Below are 22,847 nucleotides of genomic sequence, written 5' to 3'. Positions count from 1 at the left end.
AGAGACAGAAATATTGCAGAGGGGAAAGAGATTAGCCAGTAATCTGCTTTTTTCTTAACTGTTGTAATTACAACAGGTCTTTCAGGAGACAAAAATAGCACCTTTTGCTTTTCTCCCTGTCAGATCACATACACTTCCTTGTCTGTCTCTTGAAAATATTCCACAGTTGAAATCATAGCTCATGGAAAGACTTTTAGCAACACCTCAGTTTTACTAATATTTATGGGTGTTGCCTGTTTACAGAGATGTGTTGAAATATCAGCAAAAATGTAGATAGAACTTAATGTTATACAGAGAACTGGTTTTTCATACCACATGCCTTTTCATTTCACACCTTATCTGACCAGTGACTCCGGAATATTTTCTTATATACAAATACTCTACTTCATTTCCCAATGAAATGAAAGTGATGTCTCCTGCAATTTCCATTTTTAATGTGTGTGTCAGAGTGTGGGGAGATATTCAGCCCATGTTTACTGGGAAGCATTCCCAGATGGGTGCCTGCCCTGGTGAGGATGTTCAGCAGGGTGCTGAACAGGGATGAGGTGCCTGCCAAGAAAAGAGACTGCCCTATCCTTTCACAGCCCCTTCCAGCTCTGCTGCTCATCAGCAGTGCAGGTCCTAGGCTGCGACCCACACCACACTACTCCATCACTACCCATTAGGGTTTTTTTCTATTGACTTAGCTTGTCATCCACAGTCCTTTTCAGATTCCAGTCATATCACCTACATCACACTCAGCCACCTCTTCAGTTGCCTCTGAATGAATTTATTACGACAGTCAGAAGTTTGATAGCATTTAATAATATTTCTTATGTGCAGGTTCTGTTTACAGATCCCACAGATACCTGAAATGTAAGGTCATCTTCTTGTTTTATTGTCATTTTAGCAACATTGCACTAAGGCAGGAAAGTGAAACCTGACTGAGGTAGCAAATTTGGTATTCTGGGGTAAACAAAACCCTCTGCATATCTAATGCACCTCTCCTCTGAGTGTCAAAATCCAGTGACCAACAGAACTTGATAGAAAGGACACCTTTTGACAGTTCTAAGTATTTAAGGGGGGCAGAGGAAAAAGCCAAACAAATAAACCCACATGTTTCCAAACCATTTATGCTCTACAAAATCATCATATTATCAGCCTTAGTCATCCAAACAGAGCAAAACTGGTCTTTGGGAACCTTGGGTGGTCACCTCTGCCCTGAGGGTTTTGTCTGTAACTTCCTCCTATATTCCAGATTTGTCTAAGCTCTGCTTAAAGACCTGCCACAACAGATAGTTCATATTCTTCCCAAACAGCCCACTTCAGTGCCTCACTCTCCTCATTCTTAGAAAGGGCTGGACTGCTACAGTTTAACCCTGTTTTTATTTCTTCTTCTATGACTGTCTATGGAAATTGGATTATTTGTCTTTGTCACAAAGCAGAAGCTGCAGTCACACCTGCCCTGCTCTCAGGTACAGCATCTTTGCTAGTGGTTTACCGGGGCAGATCCGGGTGTATTAATGCAGTGAAAAAGTCAATTATCTCAATTTAATCCTTGACTGAAAAAAAGCATAACAGTATATTAGGCTGTCTATACCCTCTCTCTGCCTAATGAAGATTTTTTCTAACATCAATTATTTACTAGGCTTCAGTTTTCTAAGTGTAAAGATTCATCTTTAGGGAGAAGCAGTTCTGTAGTCCATAATCTGAAAGTTTTCCACATATGCAGTGGATTTTGGACAACTTTTCTTTGCCCTTCTTTTCTAAAGATATTAGACACAACAGATTTCCTAAAATTATTGGTCCTGGAACAAACATAAAAGTAGAGGAAATCTGAGTACACAATCTGAGTACATTCAAGAAGCTGCTGATTTGGAGAGCTCATTAGCACTCAGTCTGTAGTGTACAGGGTCATCATTCCTGAGAAGCAAAGGGCATTCCTCATTGTAGGCTACAGTTTCCTCACAAGGGGAAGCAGAGGGGCAGGCACTGATCTCTTCTCTGTTGTGACAGAACTCAAGGGAATGGCCTGAAGTTGAGTCAGGGGAGGTTTAGGTTGGATATCAGGAAAAGGTTCTTCACCCAGAGTGGGGCTGGGCACTGGAACAGCTCCGCAGGGACATGCTCACAGCACCAGCCTGACAGAGTTCAAGAGGTGTTTGGACAATGCTCTCAGGCCCATGGTGTGACTCTTAGGGATGGTTCTGTGCAGGGCCAGGAACTGGACTCAATGATCCTTGTTGGTCCCTTCCAACTCAGGATATTTTATGATTATATGGGTTTTTCTCTGTTGAATTTAAGTTCTGTCAAAAGCTTTAAAACCTCCAAAATGGGGTAACATTGGGTGTCATGGAAGAATCAGGTCTCAGCATTGTTATTGTTTGTGGAACAACTTGTTTCTGGAAGGAGATGACTTCTTCCCACATACGAGTGTGCTGGTTTTAAGACCAGCAGGAAATTAAACTCCAAATAAGCCACTCCCACTGGATGACTGCCAGTAAAGGGTACCCAGCTTTTCCTGCTGAATCCACACAACCTAGGAATGATGTATGTGGTATAGAACAACAACTTGGTCACACACTCACAGCACTAACGTCCGCATTCCTCCCTGTAGCCAGGACAAGGAGGAAAATCTGAATCTTATTTGTCCAACTGCTCTTGCTCTTCCATGAGTTTTCACATCCTCCACAGCTCTGTCCATCTTCATGATGGAGCTGGTGCCAGGCAGTGGATGTTGGCTGCACTTTTGGATTGACCTGAGCCTGCAATATTGGGCTGCCCTGACCATTCCCCTTGAGCTGAACACTTTTTGCTCAGCATTTCTCCAAGGTGCATTAGAAATAGTGCTGTCATCAGCATCTGCTTCACTCATGTGCTGGAGTAATCAAATGAAGTTCAAATGATAAAACAGCACATAGTCAGAAAATTTAACTGTATGGATTCTTGTTGTTCCAGGTTATCTTGAGGCACCCTCCAAAGACATGCAGTAATTTAACAATAATGTATGGTGGGTCCAGGTACAGTCAAAAATAAAGGAAAACAAGTGAGTCTTCAGTTTTAATTTATGCCGTGGCAGCAGTGTTGGCTCTGGCAGGGAACTGGTACACCTTAAAGAATCTTGGTTTTAAGAAGGTGAATCAGTTCTAGTAATTGTGAAAAAATAACTGTCAAGTCAAATCTGAGGCTTTTACCCAGCTGAAGTGAAGAAATTTGTTTCTGTAGCATTCTTTGAATAATCCAGTAGAGTGTTTGAAAAAATTTCTTTCAAATTGAAAGAAATATTAAAGTAAAAAATCTTTGTGTCTGTTTTCTGTATTTCATTTTGTTGAGAAGGACAAATTCTAAATATCAGCCAGCAATTTGTAAGAAAAATGGATTAGAGTAGAAAATTTGAGAAATAAAGGATTTGTCATTGAATTTATCAAGATGATGAAAAATATTTCTGCCTATTGTCATCTTGTCACTCAAAGAAAATACTAAAAGAGTCATTTTTCAGTTAATGAGCAATATAAGCACACATATTTTTTAGATTTTGCCATTTTTTCTGTAATTTTTCTGTAATTCTGATAACTGTGTGGAGTTTTATTTATAGGATAATATTGTTTCTTAGGTGGTCATAATATTAGGGACTATAATAGCTGTACTTCCTATCCCACAAGAAGTTTGTGCCATCCCTGCTTAGGTAAGAGAAGTTTTTAGGAAAGTCACTGACAAAAAGATATGTAGTGCAATGTTTTAATCAGTCACAGCTTAAATATAACACAGTGAAAATTTGCTAGCACAGGTAAAATACCAAAGTTTACAGCTGAGAGTTAATTGTTTTTCTTCTAAGCTGTTCCAGCAGAAATTTGTGCTGAGCTGAACTTCATGCGTGGTCTATTTTTATAACTTGCTGTCTAATATCCAGAATAAATAGTAGGAAGTTTGTATGTATGTATAGATAATGCCATAGTTACTTGGGTTTTCTTCTAAAAAATTGGTTGAAAAGAAAAATTTATAGTATTGGCAGTAGACATTGTGAAAGAATTAAAAAGACAACAACATTTTCTTCTAGTAAGATATCACACAAAGATCCAGAAGTGTGGAGTTTATCATCAACACACATCCGGAAGAGACATGCTCTATATTTCACGTCTTTCTTTCTGACTCAGTTAAATTAAAGCAGCTCAGTGATTGCCTCAGTGACTCAGAGACCATATTTGGAAGGTTACAGGGACACAGGAACTGCCAAAGTCCATCTAACTTGATATCCTGCTTGTGAGACTGGTCCTGTGAGATGCATTACTGCCAGATGTGGGAGCTTCACCTCCTAAACAAACCTCAAACCTTAGAAACTGACTTTGGGTTTGTTTGCCCATGCCTTAATTTATTTTAATTTTACCTGTAAGGCCTAAATAAATCAATGTATTCAATTGAAACCAAGAACCTGGTATGATTTGTCTGCTGAGCCAGACCCTTGCCATAATTCATCCTGCTATACCAGTCACTCTTCCTTTAACTCAAAAGAGAAATTCGGAAGATTATCTTGTCCAACTCTCTTTCCATAAGTACAGTTTGAAGGCATGTAGGTATTGTAAATCTTTCTCCACTACTCCATAACAAAGTAAGAGTAATAAAGGTCTTTTTGCAACTTATTTTGTGCAATGGTCCATTTAATGCAGTAGTTTGCACTTGCACAAGTGCACAGCACTTGAATGCATGAATAACATACATCAGCTCCAAGTGGGAAAGTCCCTTGTCAGGAAAAAATATTGACCAGCATAGAGGAACATTTAGGACAATGTCAAAAACACTTTCTGATTCCAGTTGGAGACTTGAGGAAGGAGAGGAAGACCTTCACACTTCCCATTTGATTGCAGTGAGGTTGGCTAGGTCCAAGCCCACACTGGTCCACAGCACAACTCTGAGATGCTGCGTTTGTGAGCATCTCATCACAGAAACACAGATGTTAGGGCTGGGAGAGGATTGCTGTTTAGCTCTTTTCCCTTCACCACCCCCTTCTCTCCAAGCACTGCAGTGTTATTCCCCACAGTACTTAAGATTAGCAGATTTGTTTTAAATGCGAAAAAATTATCTAGGCTTTTCACTTCCCTTGGGGTGGATTATTCTACATCCAAATTGATTTCACTGTCAAGGAGCTTTGCCCTTTCTTATTTTCATGCTATCAATTCCAGTGCTGCTGTTTGAACAATTCCTTCCCACTTGTATCATGGTGTACAACCTGCAGATAAGTGTAAATTACTTTGGCTGTCACGTAAGCAAGATTTTATGTTGGTGTTTCATCTTGCTAACATTGATATACCCATGCAAATTAGCATAGAAAAGTGCTCCCCTCATACCTTGCACCAAGTTAAATAGAGGTTTGCAAAATTGGAAATACTGATTTTACGCGTTTTCTTCAAACTCTATTAGTCTTTCTTCTCCCCTGGTAGTTTATGTTGGTTATAACTGTTGTTTTTCAAGAATTAAAATTGAGTTGCTGGCAGACAACAAGCAATAATTCAGTCTTTAAAAAAAACTATTAAAATTTCATACTTATGAACACTAAGCCACCCTACCCTGGTCTGGAGAAGCTAGACATCATGGAGTTTTTAATCAGGCTTTTACTTTTTCATCTTGGATTGCCAACACCCAAATCTCCCTACAGCTTCATGGGAAAAGAAAACTAAGCAGGCAGAGTTATTTTCATCTAAGCTTCTTCTCACCCAGTTGGTTCTCACTTATCAAAACAGATTATGGTACAAAAATTCAATAAGGAATGACTGTAGCCCAGGCTTGAAGTATCTAAGAAAACTAAAGGCTGAACTTAACAGAGTAGGGATGTCCTTCCCCTTGCATGTCATAAAAAATCATAGGGAAGTTGGCTAGTGCTGTTTGCTAGCATGTAGCTGTGTGCAGAATGAGAATGGAAGATCCACATCTCAGAGAATTTACTCTGTGATCCCTGGACAGCCAGGCTTACAGCTGCCACTGAGAACTCCTCAGCTTATCTTCTGCATGTCTGCAGGGACACCGTGAGGTGCTCTCTGTGTGTGTGAGCCCAGGCCATGGCCAAGTTTGGGGTCACATCAGGAAAGCAGGAATGGCTCAATAGCATTGGCAATCCTCTAGACTTGGTCAGGTCATTTAACCCAAGATTTCAAATTCACCATGGCTCGGGATTGCCAGGAGAAAAAGCCCACTATAAAACCACTGAAGTGATATATGTGCTTCCAAGGAGAAATAACACTGAGTATATGTTACAGTCCAAATATTTTGTTTCTGGTGTCAGTGCAAATTTTTGGTAGGATGAGAGAGATTTAAAATATATACTATAGAGATCTATAAAATTAAAACATTTAAATATAGGGATTTAACAGTGTTTGAGTACCCCATCTTTTATTAAAGTCAGTATTCAAATGAGTAAATGAATCTCTTTAATATAAAAAGTGTCAATTAAATATAGAGAAAAGGATTGCAGAGACATAATGTTGATAATAAATTTTGTAGATTTTTGTAGAAGGGTGAGTACATGAGGGATTTTCATTTGGCTTAGGCCAAAATCAGGTATTAAATAAGAAGAATAAGAAAACCACATTGCAGATAAGAAGCAGTAAAATTAATTTCTCATATACACTGCTAGACCAATCTGAGAACAAAACTGACATACATAATCACAGAATATAAAAACTAGGTTAAAGCATAGCTCAAACCTGCCTAAAATTAGATGGTATATGAAATCCATCTACACCCTGTAAAAAAGAATTTCACAGCCAGTGATCTGGAACAGCTTTCTCTCAGGTGGTCCCTATACACTGGCTCCCCATTGATGACTGAGGATTAGCATTTGCTGAATGAAATGGCAAAAGAAAGCATTCCTGAAGCAGTTGGAAGTTTATTCACTTTGAGAAAATAAATTTGTTAAACCATCATAACCACCATAAAAAAAAAAACTTTCCCCAAAATATTTAGGATCTTCTGCAAAGCCTAAGGAGGACTACCTGTGTCAAGATCCCGTCTGCACTAAGTAGCAGGGGTTGAATCAGCTACACTCTGAAAAAAAAATGTGGGAAGAAGCTCAAAGTAAACAACAACATTGTTGCCTATTACAGTATGGTAAAACTATCAAATTACTGTGCTTTGTGATGTTTACCACTACGAAGAAAATTTTGAAATTGGATTGTTTATTTAATATTACATGAAAATTTCCTTTCAAAAACACTACCCTATTAGCTGATGAGTAACATACTCATGGCTGCTGAGCCTAGGGAAAAACATTTAGAATATGAAACTGATGCTTACAAAAATAGTACCCAAGTGGATTCTTGAGAAGCAGAAACACACAGTGGTTTAATGTCTGTCACAACCAGGGAAGGTTGGTCTGTGTAACCCAGGCTTACATAACCAGGGACAACTGGGGATACTTGGTCAAGCAACAGTGCACCAGGCACATCACAATTATTTTTGTTGGCTTCTTCAAAACACAGTCTATGCTTAAGTAGTATCAAACAAGGATTCAGGGCATGAGTGAACACTTTCTTCCCCTATTTTTTCTGAGAAGAAACTCTTCTATTGCAGATCAAGTGCTGTGAATGATGTCACTGTTCTGTTGTCAAACAACTTGAAAATTTCATTTGCCTTTTAGTCTTAGGCACTTGTCTGTTTAAAGTGCCTCCTACTGCTGTTGCCTAGGTTAGTGGTGATCTGTGTGATGGCAGTGACATATACAAGTAATCTCTTGTTCAGGTTTTTCACTGTCACTGAAATGCCTGAGTTATTTGCCATTACAGGTTTTTACATTATCATGGCAAAAAACCTGCAACTTGCAAGGAATCCATTTTCAGGCACTTTTTCACTGACTTTCAGAAACTCTGCCTGCATAAATGCTGTTGAATCAGGCTAAGCTTGCTATCACAATTGCAATTCCAGTTGCATGCAACTTTTGTATCAGGTGGAGAGATGTAGGCAAATAACTGTCTTATTTATCCTACATCTATTTCAGAGCTTCCCAGAAGCATATGGAGCCTACAGCTCCAGAGTATTTGACAGGTCCAAAGTTTCCATTGTACTGAAATAAAATTTCTCAAATTCATCTGAGTTTTGGAGTTTAACCTAGCCAAAGATCCTCATACACGTGATCTTTCTTAAAAAAGAAAATGCACATTCAGTGTTGGTCTCTACTCTTCCCCCAATGGAGCAAAATGTGGAATTAACATGGTGTGTACCATAGAAAATATGGTTTTATTCTGTGTGAGTCTCCCTCTTCTTTCTTTGCCAAGCCCCTTCTCTCTATTCATTAGAGATATAAATCATGATATCTTTAAGAAGCCTTTTTGGGGTTGTCAGCAGGATTTCATATCCTTAAGATGGAGACCATCAGCCTGACTTTGATACCATTTATATTGCATACAAAACCAAAATCAAGGCTCTTGTCTTTGATTCCTTGTGAAGAAACATGCACTTAATTTAAGAAAACAAACACTTGTTTTCTTAAACTAACTGCTCATTCAGTTGGTACTAAGGACTAATTATTTCTATAAGTTTGCAGAGCCAGGCCCACTTTAATGTTTTATAATATTTCACAGTTTCTTTGTTATTTAAAATATAAACCCTCTGACTACACCATGCTAGTATATATGGTCATTAACATGAATATACACGTTGATTAATCTATAGAAATATTATCACATGCATAAACATATTTGGTTATGGATATTAATATAATTAGATCAGCATATTTTAGGAAGAAAGCTTTTTACTGGTGTGAGTACAGTGACATAGTCACACATGATAGTCATCTGCTGTGAATTGCCAGATTTTGGTCTTCCAAATTGAAATGGAACAGTGTCTTATTAAAAAAGCAACCCAGTACTTGAAACAGCAAAGGGAGAAAAAGTTTATATAACAGTATAAAATATCTGTCTAATTTGGTGTATACTGTTATATCATGCAGAAGTGGGAAAATAATATATGCTTTTCTGGTGAAAATGTACTTTCTGAAGTTTTTGCTCTAGACCATTGGGGGAAAAATTGAAACAATATCTAAGTGTTATTTCTCATATTTTCTGTGAAACACAGCATATTTATTTATTAATTTGATAACGTTCTCTTGAATTCCAAAGTGCTGTAATGAAGTGATTGTAATTTTAAAACCCCCTTGCTTTTTGAGGTGTTAATGTTTGTATATATATATTTTTCCCTTTTAAAGTGTGTAGTGCCAATTGCATTACTATGTCAAATTCAGATAAATCGTGATAAACAACATTTTCACAAACAGAAATGTTAACATGCTACATTCCTTTCTTTGGAAAAGTAAAAGAAATTATCACAGAAAACACATTTTAATTTAATTATGTCCATTAGGTCATTAAAGTGATGTAATGAGCATGTCAGTCCTCCTTTCATCCATAGATTACTTTAATCCTTCATGTGCTTATTTTTTTTTCCCCTCTGGCTTTCTTTCATACTTGCTTTGTTTTGAATTTGCATGCTGTCTGGATTATTTGTGCATGACCTCCACTTTAATTTCACATTGAATGTTTACATACTCTGAGAGATTTTCATGGATCATTTATTCTACGTGTGCATTTTTTTCTTTGTTTTCAGTTACTAAACTTTAAATATGCTTGAAATGTAAAAGTGGTATGAAACTTTCGTGACATGAGTATGCAACTATTTCAACAGATTTTCAGTATCCATCTTTCAGAAATGCATATTTTAAACCACATTTTATTTCATGATTTCAAAATGTAAGGAAAGAAATTGTATTCTAAGACTCAAAATATATTCCATTGCAGAACTGGAGCCAAATACTGGTTATATTCAATTTGAGCAATGACAAGAACATGAGATTGGTCCTTTAAATTATTTAAGAAGGTCTCTGCTGTCTTGGAAGTCATCATTTGCAAAGTCCTGTGTATATGTTCAGTATAAGAGACATTATAGGTCATTGTCTGACTGACAGCACAGATCAGTCTGCAGCTCTGTGTGCCCTCAAGAATGCCAGCTTCTTTCAATTTACTCTATAGGGACCCTATTTCCTTATTTAGTATCTGAAATAAGTGTCCCAAGTAGGCATATCCTGTTTTTACACAGGATAGTCCTGTAAGTCCTTGCAACTGTTTATGAAGTCAAAGTTTTTATCATGTAAGAAACACCAATTTATTCTATATTATTTTCTGATTTGAAGAATTACAGCAAAATATGTTGATCAACATGCAACGAAATCCTGCTTATCAGCAGAATTCCATTTCTAAATCACTTAGGACTAAAAGGATATCCAGTGAAACCTAATGCATAAATATACATCTATAAGGTAAAACAAAGTTGTTTTTTTTTTCATTATGCCTGAAAGAAGCATTAAAACACACGTAAGAAGTTGTCAATAATGAGGCCAAATAAGACATTATGAAATCAACAGCACCTACCAGTAAAGAATTTTAATGTTAATTAACACAGGGCTGAATTCACACACTATAAGCAAATCAAAGGCTTCTGCTTTCCACATTACAGCCTATTCTTTTCAGACAGCTAATTAATTCTGTGCACAGTCTGCTGTGATTAAAGATGGATGCCTTGATCCCAAAGCATGCTGAACCATCTGTAGCCCTTCATCCAAACAAGCCAAACACTACAGTTTTCAAGTAAGGAGCTGCACATTGTGACTTCAGAACTCTGGAGTCAAACTGATCCAGTCTTCAGGAGCTTTGCCTTCAAATTTCAGACCTCACCACACGTCTGATTCTTTGCAGCCACTTAGTTTGTGCTGATTTGAGTCACTACAGTTCTCTCCACTTTTACAAACTAGTTGTTTTGTCAGCATGAGTGTGACAACAATTAGACGTCCCTGTTTTTGCCCCATGCCTTTTCTCCTTCACAGTCATTCAATGACAAGCGTAAAAAGAACTTCATCTTTTCACGAAAATTCCCATTCTACAAGAGCAAGGAGCAGAGTGAGCAGGAAACAAGTGATCCAGAACGTAAGTAACCTCTTGGAGACGATGTCACATGCAGCAGCACAACAAATGGGTGACACGCATGATGCCAGTATCCCACACATCTAGGCAAATATCTGTCATAGGCAGGCAGGAGAGGTATTACTACTGTGACCAATGTATGACTGCAGTTTGGATCCAGCTTCTCCTTCCATCTCTGGAAATACTATTTTCAGAAGAATAAAGCAGTGACCTTAACTTTTGGAAGCAGAAATACGGCTCCTCAAAATTGTTGTGACACCTGTCATAAATCCAAAATTGTCTCTCAGAAATATTCCCAGATCAGAATTGGCTCAAAATAAGGCAAACATTATTTCTTTCACATACTAAAATAATTCGTTTTGAAAATATCTAATCTTTTTTTTGCCTTTGACTTTCACCAAGTTGATTTCCATTGGCAGTTTCACTGGAAGTTTAACTATTAAGGGAAGCAACCATGTTAACACCTTAAAGAACTAAACTGGTTCTTGGAATGTGTACCACCACAAGCATTTATTCCTTGCTTAAATTATATAGGGAACCAGCATTATTAAAAATATTTGCTAGTTCCAAGCCCAAATACTCACTTTTATTTTCTTAATAATTCTGTCCTAAATTTATCTAGTGAGGATAGTTTCTGGAACTTTATTTATCTGGTTGTTCCTTCTTCCTCACAGCTCCAAAAGGCACGTTTCACAGTCACTGCCTCTTTCTTTGGGTGAATTTCCATAGAAAATGGGTCTAAATTTGTTTCAGAAAGAAAAGGCAGGGATCCAGATTGCTCAATCAACATGGTCAGTCATGGTAGTATCCATTTCAACTCCACTGACTTCTTCCTTCCTCTTCTGCGGCTGTTCTTCCTTTCTCATTGCTCTCTCTGGGGACTTCCGTGCAGGACATCCCCGGATTAGGTGACGACGGTTATGGAACAAAGACTCTGAGTAAGTTCCCAGGAATGGTCACTGTAAACCCTTTTTTGTTTTGTTTTGTTTTGGCTTCTGTTTCTTCTCTGAGGACCCTCCACTCCTAGCATGCACAAGATAGAGTTTTATTTGTTACCCAGCTGTGAATGCCTTACAAATGTTTCAATCGTTCTGTTCTGCATGACGGTATTAAATAACATACAGTGTATCAAGCAGACACTTTCACTTCTTTTGTAATAACACCTTTTGTTTCTGACAGTATATTATTGTTCCCATCATGGCAATTCTGTAGAGTAGCATACCTAGAACGCGTTTTGCTGCCTAGACTGTTCTTCTCAGCAACAATCCCTCCCTCTCCATCTGAAGGGAAAATTAAACATTTTAACATGATCACATCCTGAGGAGATCAATAGAAAATTAGCTCATGCTGTTGCTTCTGCATTTTCAGCTTTTTGCATGGGAGTGTTTGTTACTCTGCTGAATTTTTAGATTAGTATTTGTTATAAATGGAAGAAGTCATTTGCAGGCTAGAGAAGATCATGCATTTTCCAAAGCTAATTTTGGACCAGTTTTCACCATTAGCAACCTATTCTCTGTCACACAACCTTAATCAATTTTTTTTTTCTGATGCAGCAATACTGTCTCAAGACTTGGCATTGCAGAGTGTATAATGTGTCAGATAATTGCTCAGAAACAATTTTTCTTCCTCAAAATGTGAACCAGAAAAACTGTATAGAATGAAATATTTGCTGCTGACTTCCACATATATAGCTATATTAAATTCTGTATCCAGAGCTAAATAATGTAAACAAAATGCCACTTGCATGCATTTGGCTACTTGTTCCTCAGTTGTTTTTCCTTTTCTTATGCACCAAGTAATTGGAGCAAAATGTGTATTAATGTTGCATTGCCGACTGTTTTGTGTGTGCTTTTTAATTGCAGGAATGCACATCCATGCACACAGTTTTGGAGATTATTCTGTTTCTGACTGAATTGTTGAAGGAACATTTTAATGGTTTAACTTGATGCCATGCAGTGGCTCACAATTTAAAGATGAAAGCTTTATCTCTTGCACCAGGAAGAACAGTTCTGCAAGACTGGTTTTGTCAGTGATAGACAGCAAATGTCACTGCCACCCGAATTTAAACAATTCTGTGATCATTTAAGTGTCATAGCAGCTCATTAGCAACAAATGCAGATCCTTCCTTGCTAGAGAAAAGTAAAATACTTCAGATCTGACAACCTTCCTTAATATGTGTCCTTACAAAGAGAATCGTCCATAACATCCAACCATTTGAAAGTCATTTGAATTCTGCAAATTGATATGGAACAAAGTAGCACCGGGGTACTGCATAGGCTGTAATGCCTGTATTAATATTGCACCTAGTTTTAAATTACTGGTACACCTCTAGACATTCCTACCAATCCAAATTTTGTTAGTTTTCAACTCAGACATGATTTTTAATGACAGTTCTTACTATAAAGGATATTTGTTATTTATAAATAAAGCTGTTCAGAGTCCTGTATAGCACATCATTTTGAGATAATCCTTGTTAACTTGCTATGAAATGTCTGAAAGTTATTATGCTGTTTTCTTCAAAATATGAGTTGAATTTTTAAAAGCTTCTTCCTAAGCCCAAGATCAAGGTTTCCCATTACTGTTTTTATCAGATATCATCCCTTCTCATTTTTGCTGCTCCAGTAACCCCATCATTCCCAATCGATGAACCCTAAGCCATTAGGTTGGTACATGGACGAAAGGCAGCACCTTGCAGAGAACTTTGGCACAGTTCCTGTCTTTCTCATTGGCCCAGGGTGCTCCCAGATGTAAAGCCATTATGCCATTGGCTTCTAAATGTGCTGGGCCAGCTGAAAAGTTTCAACTGCCAAATGATCTTTCAGGTGCAAAGTAATCAGCCTTTCTACCAGAAAAAAAAACTGTTTAATGTGGTCCTGCAGACCTCCTGGAGAGCATATAGCATGATCTTACTATCCATAAATAGTCTGCTGACTACAGTTTTGGAATTATTTTCAATAACATGGTTATAGAAACAGGACACCTGACTTGACAAACCAGAAGACCGACCCATCATGATATTTCTTATATTCATGTTCACCCATCCAGACTAGTCTGCTAAAGGTTTTCAAACTCCAGCTCAAATCCTGAGGCTAGACAATGTCTGGAAAAAGACTTCCTTTTTTTTCCTTAGTTTTTTCATTGGCTTTGTCTTTTTTGTTTTTTCCCCCTTTTGGACAGGATAGAATCGATACAGTTACAATATTTCATACCAAAATAACTGTCATGTTAATCTGTTAATCACTGTGCACAGTCCTTTGGGATAGTGCATAGTGATTAAAGACAGACACAGGCTAGAAGTTTAGCAGGAATAGTTTCAATGCATTAATGATGCACATCACTGATAGTGCAGAATATGAGCAGACACGTGGATTTCAATAAATTGCTCAAGACATCAAGTGAGATCCAAGTTGATCATAATATACATTGAAATGAAGTTATCAGAGATGTCATTTACTGTCTATCACAAAGAGACATAGTTTTGCCATGGCACATATCAGTAGCTAATACATACAGTCTCTTTCTGAAATGCCACAAGAGAGAAAGCTTTCATTTTATCTCTTTAAAATATCTGAGCATTTTCAGGTGATGTCACTGCACAGCTTTTATTTCTGCTCTGCATAACTACCTTTGCATGACTGTGGCAGTTCTTTTAAGTTTCTGCAGCTCTGTGGTGCTTGGTTATGTTCTTTAATTTGCTGTACTGTTCTTGCAGAACATGTTTCTTCTAATGCCAGCGATAGTGAAAGTAGCTACAGTAAGTTACTGCTTTCATTAGAGTCCTTTTATTTTGCATTGCTTGTTTTGTTTCTTTTATTTTGTTTCTCTCCTTGCTACTCTTTTGTTAATGTTAAAAAGATCACTGGAGCAAATGGCTTGGAATTCAAATTTATGACCATGTCTTGAGTACAAAGCTATAAAAGAAAACTGGCAAACTTTATAAGAGACGGGAGAAAGGTTGTTACTTATGATGTATTAGGGACATAAAACTAAACCTGGCTTTGGGTAGCATATGCAAGTCAGGATTATTTCATTTAGTGACAAAAGTTTATTTCAGTGAGAGGGGGGAAGTTTCTTGATGATCTTTTAAGTGTAAAGTTACTGCACAGCCATAGTCAAATCTGTAAGAGGCATCCTTTCTACAAGGTCACAATTTTTACTTGCATTTCTGCATACCTGTATGGATGGCTAAGAAACAGTAGCAGAAATTTTATTGAGCCTTTAATTTTGACAGTACAGATTTCCTAATTCGTACTGCAGTCTTAAAAAAAGGTAAGATAGACCTTCACTGGTTAGGCACTGCCACTGAATGTCACTGATACCATGTAGGTGGGTGGTCCCAACCCTGCAGCCTGATTTGCTGGGATTTACAGACTCCATGTGACCATATAACCAAGAGGCAGATTGTATGTTCTCAGTAACTCTTAGTAATGCCCATAAATTTAACAAATATCACTGTTTTTTGGATGTTCTGAAAAACAGAAAAAAACCAAGGCACTAAATAAATGACTAGAAATGTAATAAAAGATAACTAAAATGACAGAGTGCTTGCTAGATCACCCAGTTGTTTAATTTATTCAAGCCATTTGCTTAACAAATCAAGTTTTCCACCAGTCACTCAGCACTTGTGCTAAGCACCCACATACATTCAGGTAATCAATGGTATCATACCTCATGTTTACTAGTCCTGATATAACACAGCAGTTGAGCTCTGTTGATAAACACTGGTTTGTTTCAGCAAAACAGCTAACCTTATCTTATTCAGAAATGGTAAATTAGTTTGTATTCTCTTGTATTGAAAAGGTTTCCTTGAAAGCAATTGCCAGAGTCACAAGAAAATAGTAGGCACTCTTGAATTGCCAAGATCCAGTTCTGAACTGTTTTATTTTTAATGTGCCCTCCACTTGGGAAGAAAGGCAGACTTTATTTTTGATTATATTTATATTGAGATTTAAGATGCTCTTTCTCTGACTTTACAATCAGAAATGAATCAAAGGGTTACATTTTCAAAAGTTTGCACAAGTCAAATCTCATCCAGACCTGAATATTTCAGGGAGAGCTCAGGGTAAAAGCCCAGAGGAGAATGTGGATTGATGAACTGCCCCAGTCAGCAGCCTTAATAGGAGTGCTCAGCTGCAGCCAAATATTTGGGGCATGTCCACAAAAGCCTGTTACCAAATTTGATCATCAGACAGGCCAGGTAGCCAGTCCTTCATTGGCGGTGCAATAGCTTAAAATAAAGTGTGTTTTTTAAGGTGCAAGAAAGGTAATAGAAACAATTTGGGAAACTTAGCTGGAACACAAATACTTGGAAGAAAAAGTAGTGCTGGAGCAACAGCTGCCCATGGCAGTCACCTTCCTTCTAGAGTGGTTTCCATCTGCACAAGCTGTGCTCTCACTCCAGCAGCATCCTGTTGGGTGGATTTTCCCACACTTTACTGGTATTTCCAACAACTTCTGCCTGGTGGAGAAGATGCTGGCAGGGATTTCTTCTCTGCCCACAGGATATCTATGCCATTAAGAAGCAGAGGAAGCCCATCTTAGGTTATGCCAAATGAGGGAGCTTTAAAATACAGAACCTGGTGCCCAAGGGCCCGATTTCATTTGCTAAGGATTCATTGGAGTGTGCTAACATGATATTTGAAGGCATGACCTTGACAAATTAGCAGCTGTGGTTCCCACATGGAAATTACTGTTTCCAATGGCCTTGGTGGCACCTGAAGTCTAACCTGACTGTGTTCAATTTCCACCTGGCCATGGTACATCAGCATATCTCCTGTGGAGAATTAAAGTCCTCCCAAGTCCAGATGATTAGCCTTTGAATCTTCTGGCAGAGATCTGAGATCTGGTGTGTTGACAGTACATCCCATTGCACAGCTCATCACAGCAAATCTCCCCTAGACAAATTATGTGTTAGGAACAAAGAAAAATCAGATGAGAGTGAGAGGCAGGTGGTCAGAGAGTGAAATCAACACATGGTGAGGGATGGAGAGAAATCAGGCCTGTCAAAGGAAGTTCTCTTTTCACTACAGTTCTCACTTTGTGGGACTGTTGAGAAAGGGTGCTGCACTGTAAAAGCTTATCAACATCTCTGATGTGGGAAGAATAATTACCAGACATATCCCTCAAAGATTTCCTTAAGTATTCCTCACTGCATCCTGATTTATTTATTCCTAAGGAATGGAAGAAAAAAAAAAAAAAAGGCACGCCCAAGGTAACATTCCTGGCAGAAGAAGGCAGCATGCAGTTACTGTTTCTGCTATTCTTGTTTGCCTCTGGGTAGCTGGGAATGGAGCTCAGCATCAGCCACTGCCACAGAACCAAGTTTGTATTAACTGCATTTGGACCCAGCCATGTTGCAGGGTTGTTTCTCAGTGTGATGTAGTGTCACGTTGAGGAGAGTTTGTGTGTTCAAGGTGAGGCACTGCAAGTTATTTTGCAAGGACACCATGTCTGTTGACTTGGAAACTCATCTAGCCCTCAAACTATGCACTGGTGACATAGAGCATACTGGTGACACGCAGAGGTGAAAAAAAGTAAAGCTGGAAAATTAATGGGGAGCAAATAGAAAACCACTGGAGGAATCAAGGGGTTTTCATGGGGTTGTGATCCTGTTCCTGTGCCTCCTTTCTTTTCTGTTACCCCAGAAAATTAGCAGGAAGGAAAGGGTTGCCTGCCCCACTGCTTTCTGAGCTGTGGCAAGCTGGAGCAGAGTGGATGGGTGAAAAGCTGCCTGGTGGAAAAGAATCTGGGGGTGCTGGCTGACAGCAGCTGAACATGAGCCAGCAGTGCCCAGGTGGCCAAGAAGGCCAATGGCATCCTGGCCTGGATCAGCACTGGTGTGGCCAGCAGGAGCAGGGCAGGGATTGTCCCCTGTACTGGGCACTGGTGAGGCCACAGCTCAAATCCTGTGTTCTGTTCTGGGCCCCTCTCTGCAACAAAAAACACTGAGATGCTGGGGTGCATCCAGAGAAGGCGAAGAGGAGCTGGGGAAGGGTCTGGAGCAGAAGTCTGTTGAGAAGCAGATGAAAAGAGGTTGTAGTGAGGTGGAGTTAGTTTCTTTTTCCAAGTGACAAGCAACAGAAAGAGGAAATGGCCTTGAGTTGCAGCAGGGAAGATTTAGATTAGAATTTCTCCACTGAAAACGTTACCAGGCATTGGAGCTGCCCATGGAGCAGGCTGCCTATGGACATGGTTAATTCACCATCCCTAGAGGGATTTAAATGACATGCTCAGCGACATGGTTTAGTGTGACTTGGCAGAGTAGGACTTGTTTTTTCCAACCTAAATGATTCTATGCTTCCATGATTCTATGAAATCATCAATTCACACCTTGGCCAAAACAAAGAAAACAGGTGTGGGCAAGAAATGACTGGCAAATGCAGGGTGTTCTCCTGCAGACTTTCTCATATATCCCTATAAAAACAGGCCAGTTGGAGTCCAGAGTGAGGTGTTCTGCATTTTTTCTAGTGGGTCTCTGGCAATTGTTTTAACATATTTCTCTAACTTTTGCTTCTCATGATGACCATTTAGTGAAAAGTAGCTAGTGTCAAAACCTGTACTACTTGATCGTTCCTAGAACCATTCCAAACCAGCAATATTGAAGGATTCTGAGAAATGTCCAGGCTGTGACCTGGACAGTGAGGAATAGGGTGGGGGTCACAAATCAACTGGGTTTTTTCTAGGAGATATTCTGATGTGTTCATTTTTTTTTTTTAATGCATTTCTTAAAAATTTGAGTATTTAGCTAAGTACTGCTTATATCTCCAGGGTTAAAAACAGAAGCCAGATATTTTTTTGCTTCAAAAATATAATTGAAAGTCCTCCAATGTGGTCTGAAGAGAAAATTCTTTGACCACTTCTAAGCCACTAACAAGAAGTGGCAAAAAGTAAACCAGATTTCTTCTGCCAGTTTTTTAACTTGGTTTGTTATAAAAAATAGGGCTGGAGCCAACAGTGGGATATTCTTTTTCCCAGCAGATAACCTTCAGCTCCATTAATTTCAGGGCAAACCACAGACACATCTGAGAGTAGAATGTAACACTGTATAAATAATAGTATTTTGGGGCCAGGAAAAAATGCTGGCTTGATCTTGAAGGGGATGAGTTGCTGCACAGCTGCTGCTGAATCACACAGCCACGCTCTTATGAAGTCTGTGTTGGTTTATTTGTTCCTGTTCTCAGCAGTAAAGCCAAGTTTGCAGAGTGGTGTATAAAGTCCTGGTCTAGAAAATTGTTCTTTCTTTGTGATAAGGACACACACAGCCAATTTTGACTTATCCCTGGACCAGTTAATCAAAACATGATTCAAAGTTTATTTTGAGCTCTGTAACTTAAAATGTTCTGATTTGTTTTTCAAATCAAGCTTGTAAGGACAGATTTTTTACCATGGACTCATCAGTTTTTATTTTGTGAGACATGATTTTCATAATGGGCATGAATTTCAAGTCTCTCTCCTGCATATGTGTTGTAACACTCATACACATGGTTCAGTAAAGGTTTTTACAGCTGTCATCAAAATTACACACACATTGTTGCATCTGTTTAGTCTAATTGCATAACTGGTTGTGATTGCACCACTTACCTAGAGAGGCAATACATAACTAAAAGTTAAAAATAAGGAAAAGTGATAGGAAAAAAACTTTTACCTTCTGTCAGCAAATCAGCAAGTCACTCTTCTAATGAGATTTGAAGATGCATAACAAGGTTAAAGGAGTCTTGATTATTACAATAGGTTATTGATTAATAAGGACACTTGCATTGGCTCCCAGAATTACTGTATTATTCAGGTATACTCAAACTGGCACAAGTATTGAAGTCTCATTTTATACCCACACAGCTGTATTGATCTTTGCCCATAGACAACTTTTGAGTCTTTGGTTCATGCTCAGACATCTGATGATCATTTTACATATTGGATTTCCAGGCCTTCACAAATAAATTCCAAAAAATCCATCAATAAATTTCCAAAAATCATATGTTCACAAAAATAGAGCCCAGCAGAGGGATTTTGAACCAAATAGAGGCTGGGATATTGTCCAGTGTGGCCTGTGCAAAAGAAATTGATTTCACCAAGACCTTGCAAATACAGTTCAGATAATTCATACATTATCCCAAAACCTAAATGGATGGTGGCAGTAAAATAAGCCTTCTTTGATTTTAAATCCACGTGAGCAACAAAATTAGACAAGAGCTTGAAAATTAAATTATTTGGCTCATCTACAAGAATTCCACGTGTGTATTGATGGTAACCACCACCAGTAGTCCAACCATTTAAATGAAACCAAAAATTCTCTTTGATTTTTTAAAAATCATAAATAATTTCTAGCTGTCTTCATTAGTACTACTTTTTTTTTTTTTTTTAATTTATCTACTTAGATGTCTTTTCAGATTTTTTCATTCACAGGCATTAATAGGATGCCAAAATCTACCGATTTCCACTGCATAGGTTGCTGGGTTAGGGAGGGTGTTTACATGGAGGCTGGCCCATGGCAGGTCACAGCAGCTCTCCCACCCCATTACCACACAATGGGTGCAGGTACACCAGACCTGTGGAAGCCCTGGATGCTCTGGAAAGGCAGTAGGAAATGGGGCTTTTTTATCAATTACATTAAAAAGGCCTGATATCTAGCGGGTCTGCAATGAAACTGGGTTTGAGACTTTCACAGGCTCTCTGCCATCTAATCAAAAAGGAAAAACAGAGGCATCACACTAAGTCCATTTCAGAGCTACCCATCTGAAACCCTATAAAATCCCTTTAAAAGATTAAATTAAGACTCCTTATGAAATTTATCTGGCAGCACAGGATCTCGCTGCCCAGTTTATAGAGGTTACAAGTTACAACAAACTCCAGATTATTTTTCTATTCCCAAGCACGAGAAAACACTAAACCCAGAGCAAAGGGAAGCAGGGAGTGGTCCAGAGAAAGTGAAAGTTCTCCAATAATTTTACCCATAAGTGTATTACATTTAGGAAACTTTCCGCTCTTTTTTCTTCCATTCCTTTATTTTATTTATTTTCTTCTCTTTTTGACTTGATGGGATTTTACTGAAGAACAGGGGAACATACCAAAATCCTACAGAAAGGTCTTTTTCTTTTTTTTCTCATTTTGTTTTATCTGTTAAATGTCACAAAGATTTTCCAGATCAATACAGCTAACCTGTGCTAATTAAGCTGTTAATGTGGGTGTTAAATGAGGCTTAGGCAAATGATAAGAGCCTGTGTCCTGATGGATTTCACACTGTGTCTTACACCTCAAAGCCATCACAAGGTTATAGCAACCTGAATATTGATTGACTCTAGAGCTCTTCATTACACTTAACACTTTATGGACTACTTGCAGTACTGACCGAGTGGAGATCATTAAAGAGTACCATCTGCTATAGTTAACATGCAAAACAGCCTCTGAGGACCTACAGGATTTTGTCTGGACAGTACATGGCAGGAGTTTATTCACTTAGAAATTTAAGCTTCCTTAGTCCTTTTTCCAGAAAAGAAAAATAGTGGAAATGGTGCAGCTTTTCCCCAGTCACACTCCCATGCTGAGTCTGGAACTGAGGGCTGAAGACCCTTACCTGAGGAAGATGTCTGTCTTTAAGTTCTTGTGTATCACAGTCAGCCTCAAAGTTTCTCCATACTTACTGCTACACTTTCCAATGGCCTAAACTTCAGCACAATTTTAGTGGGCTAGAGAAATTTTCTTTGCCTTCAATCTGGCCACAAATTCAAAAGACATCTGTAAAACAGGCTCATTTTTCTCCCTAGCCCATACCCTACAGAGAGTGTGGATATACCAAAAGCTTTAGCATGGGAACATGTCTGCCAGAGACTGGACAAAAAAGAAAGTAAAATCTGTGCTGGCTTATCAGTGTTGGTTATAAATCTGTGCCAAAGCCAAGTATTAGTCCACAGAAAGGAAAAAAACAACAAAAAAAGAACAATAGTTTCAGAGTTATTGTCTAGTTGCCTCCAATTGCTATTGACACTGTCACTCCCATGAGATTCTGCTGTTTCACTGCAGATGTCTGCATCTGGCTTTGCTGCTTAAATGCTCTTAGGGGACAATGGAGATAAATTCAGGCTTCTGACTTTTTCTCTCCTCACAAAGTAGACAGGTAAAATAAGTCAGATGACTCATGTCTCAGAATAAGCACTTGCCTATTTGTAGGCAGCCATTGGCTCCAAAAGGTACCTAGGGACTAGCTTGACATAAGCACTCAAGCCTCAGGTTTCTGAAATTAGTGAAATGAAACTCCTGCTATGGATCTGTTTGCTATTGAAACAAATATCAAGTTTAAGATGGTATTTATACAAACAGGCTCCCCTCCATTTGGTTGGTATGTGATGGCTTCATTGCCCATCCTAAAACTGACTTTCTCAGGCTGTTGAAAAGTATAGCCTTGGCTCCTGTGGAGTAGAGGACAGACAGTGCAGGAGCATCCCAGTCCACCCTAGAAAGTAGATTTTTTCATGTCCAGAGAAATGAGATGTCCCAGTTCTATATCACCTCTAAAATTTACTGAGAACCTTAAGGGAAACCAATACATGTGATGCATAAAACCAAGTGTAATAATAATTCTAGGTTTCCAACTTTGCAAAAAGCCAAAGAAAAGTGATTACAATATCAAACATTTGCAAACAGAAAAGAAAATCCCTTGTCCACACTCCTCATATGTTATGTGGCCTTATCTTCAAATGCTTTCTAATCTCTTCCTTTTATTAAAAATTAGGTTCTCTCCTTTGCTGCTTCAGCACCATTGCTAGGCAGGAGTTAGTCCTGTCAGTTCCACCCATCTGTGGATCTTCTCAGAGACTAACCCTGAACTGAGCAAAAATAAAGTCATCATTTTAAATTTTGCTAATTTGTATTTAGAACCTGCCAGAGCTCTCATGTGGCACCAAGTATGTGACAGTG

General features: G+C 38.5%; 1 protein-coding gene across 30 annotated transcripts in view; it reads left to right on the top strand.

Annotated features, from left to right (window-relative positions):
• DLG2 (discs large MAGUK scaffold protein 2) overlaps positions 1–22,847 on the top strand; it is a 982,781-nt gene that overhangs the window by 944,997 nt on the left and 14,937 nt on the right. For 22 of the 30 annotated variants that reach the window (XM_071432840.1, XM_071432845.1, XM_071432843.1 and 19 more), the window contains 2 exons: positions 10,841–10,940; positions 14,650–14,691. In XM_071432840.1, coding sequence (XP_071288941.1) covers positions 10,841–10,940; positions 14,650–14,691 — 142 coding nt within the window. Of the gene's footprint in view, positions 1–10,840; positions 10,941–11,829; positions 11,876–14,649; positions 14,692–22,847 lie in introns of all 30 variants that reach the window. The other 8 variants (XM_071432849.1, XM_071432848.1, XM_071432844.1 and 5 more) reach the window with 2 other exon arrangements.

The sequence above is a fragment of the Agelaius tricolor genome, unplaced genomic scaffold (genome assembly GCF_023055355.1).
Source record: "Agelaius tricolor isolate 1412-34295 unplaced genomic scaffold, bAgeTri1.0.p SCAF_9, whole genome shotgun sequence".
Classification (NCBI taxonomy): Eukaryota; Metazoa; Chordata; class Aves; order Passeriformes; family Icteridae; genus Agelaius; species Agelaius tricolor.
The sequence above is the reverse complement of the archived record's forward strand: the minus strand, read 5'-3'. Positions and strand labels throughout refer to the sequence as shown.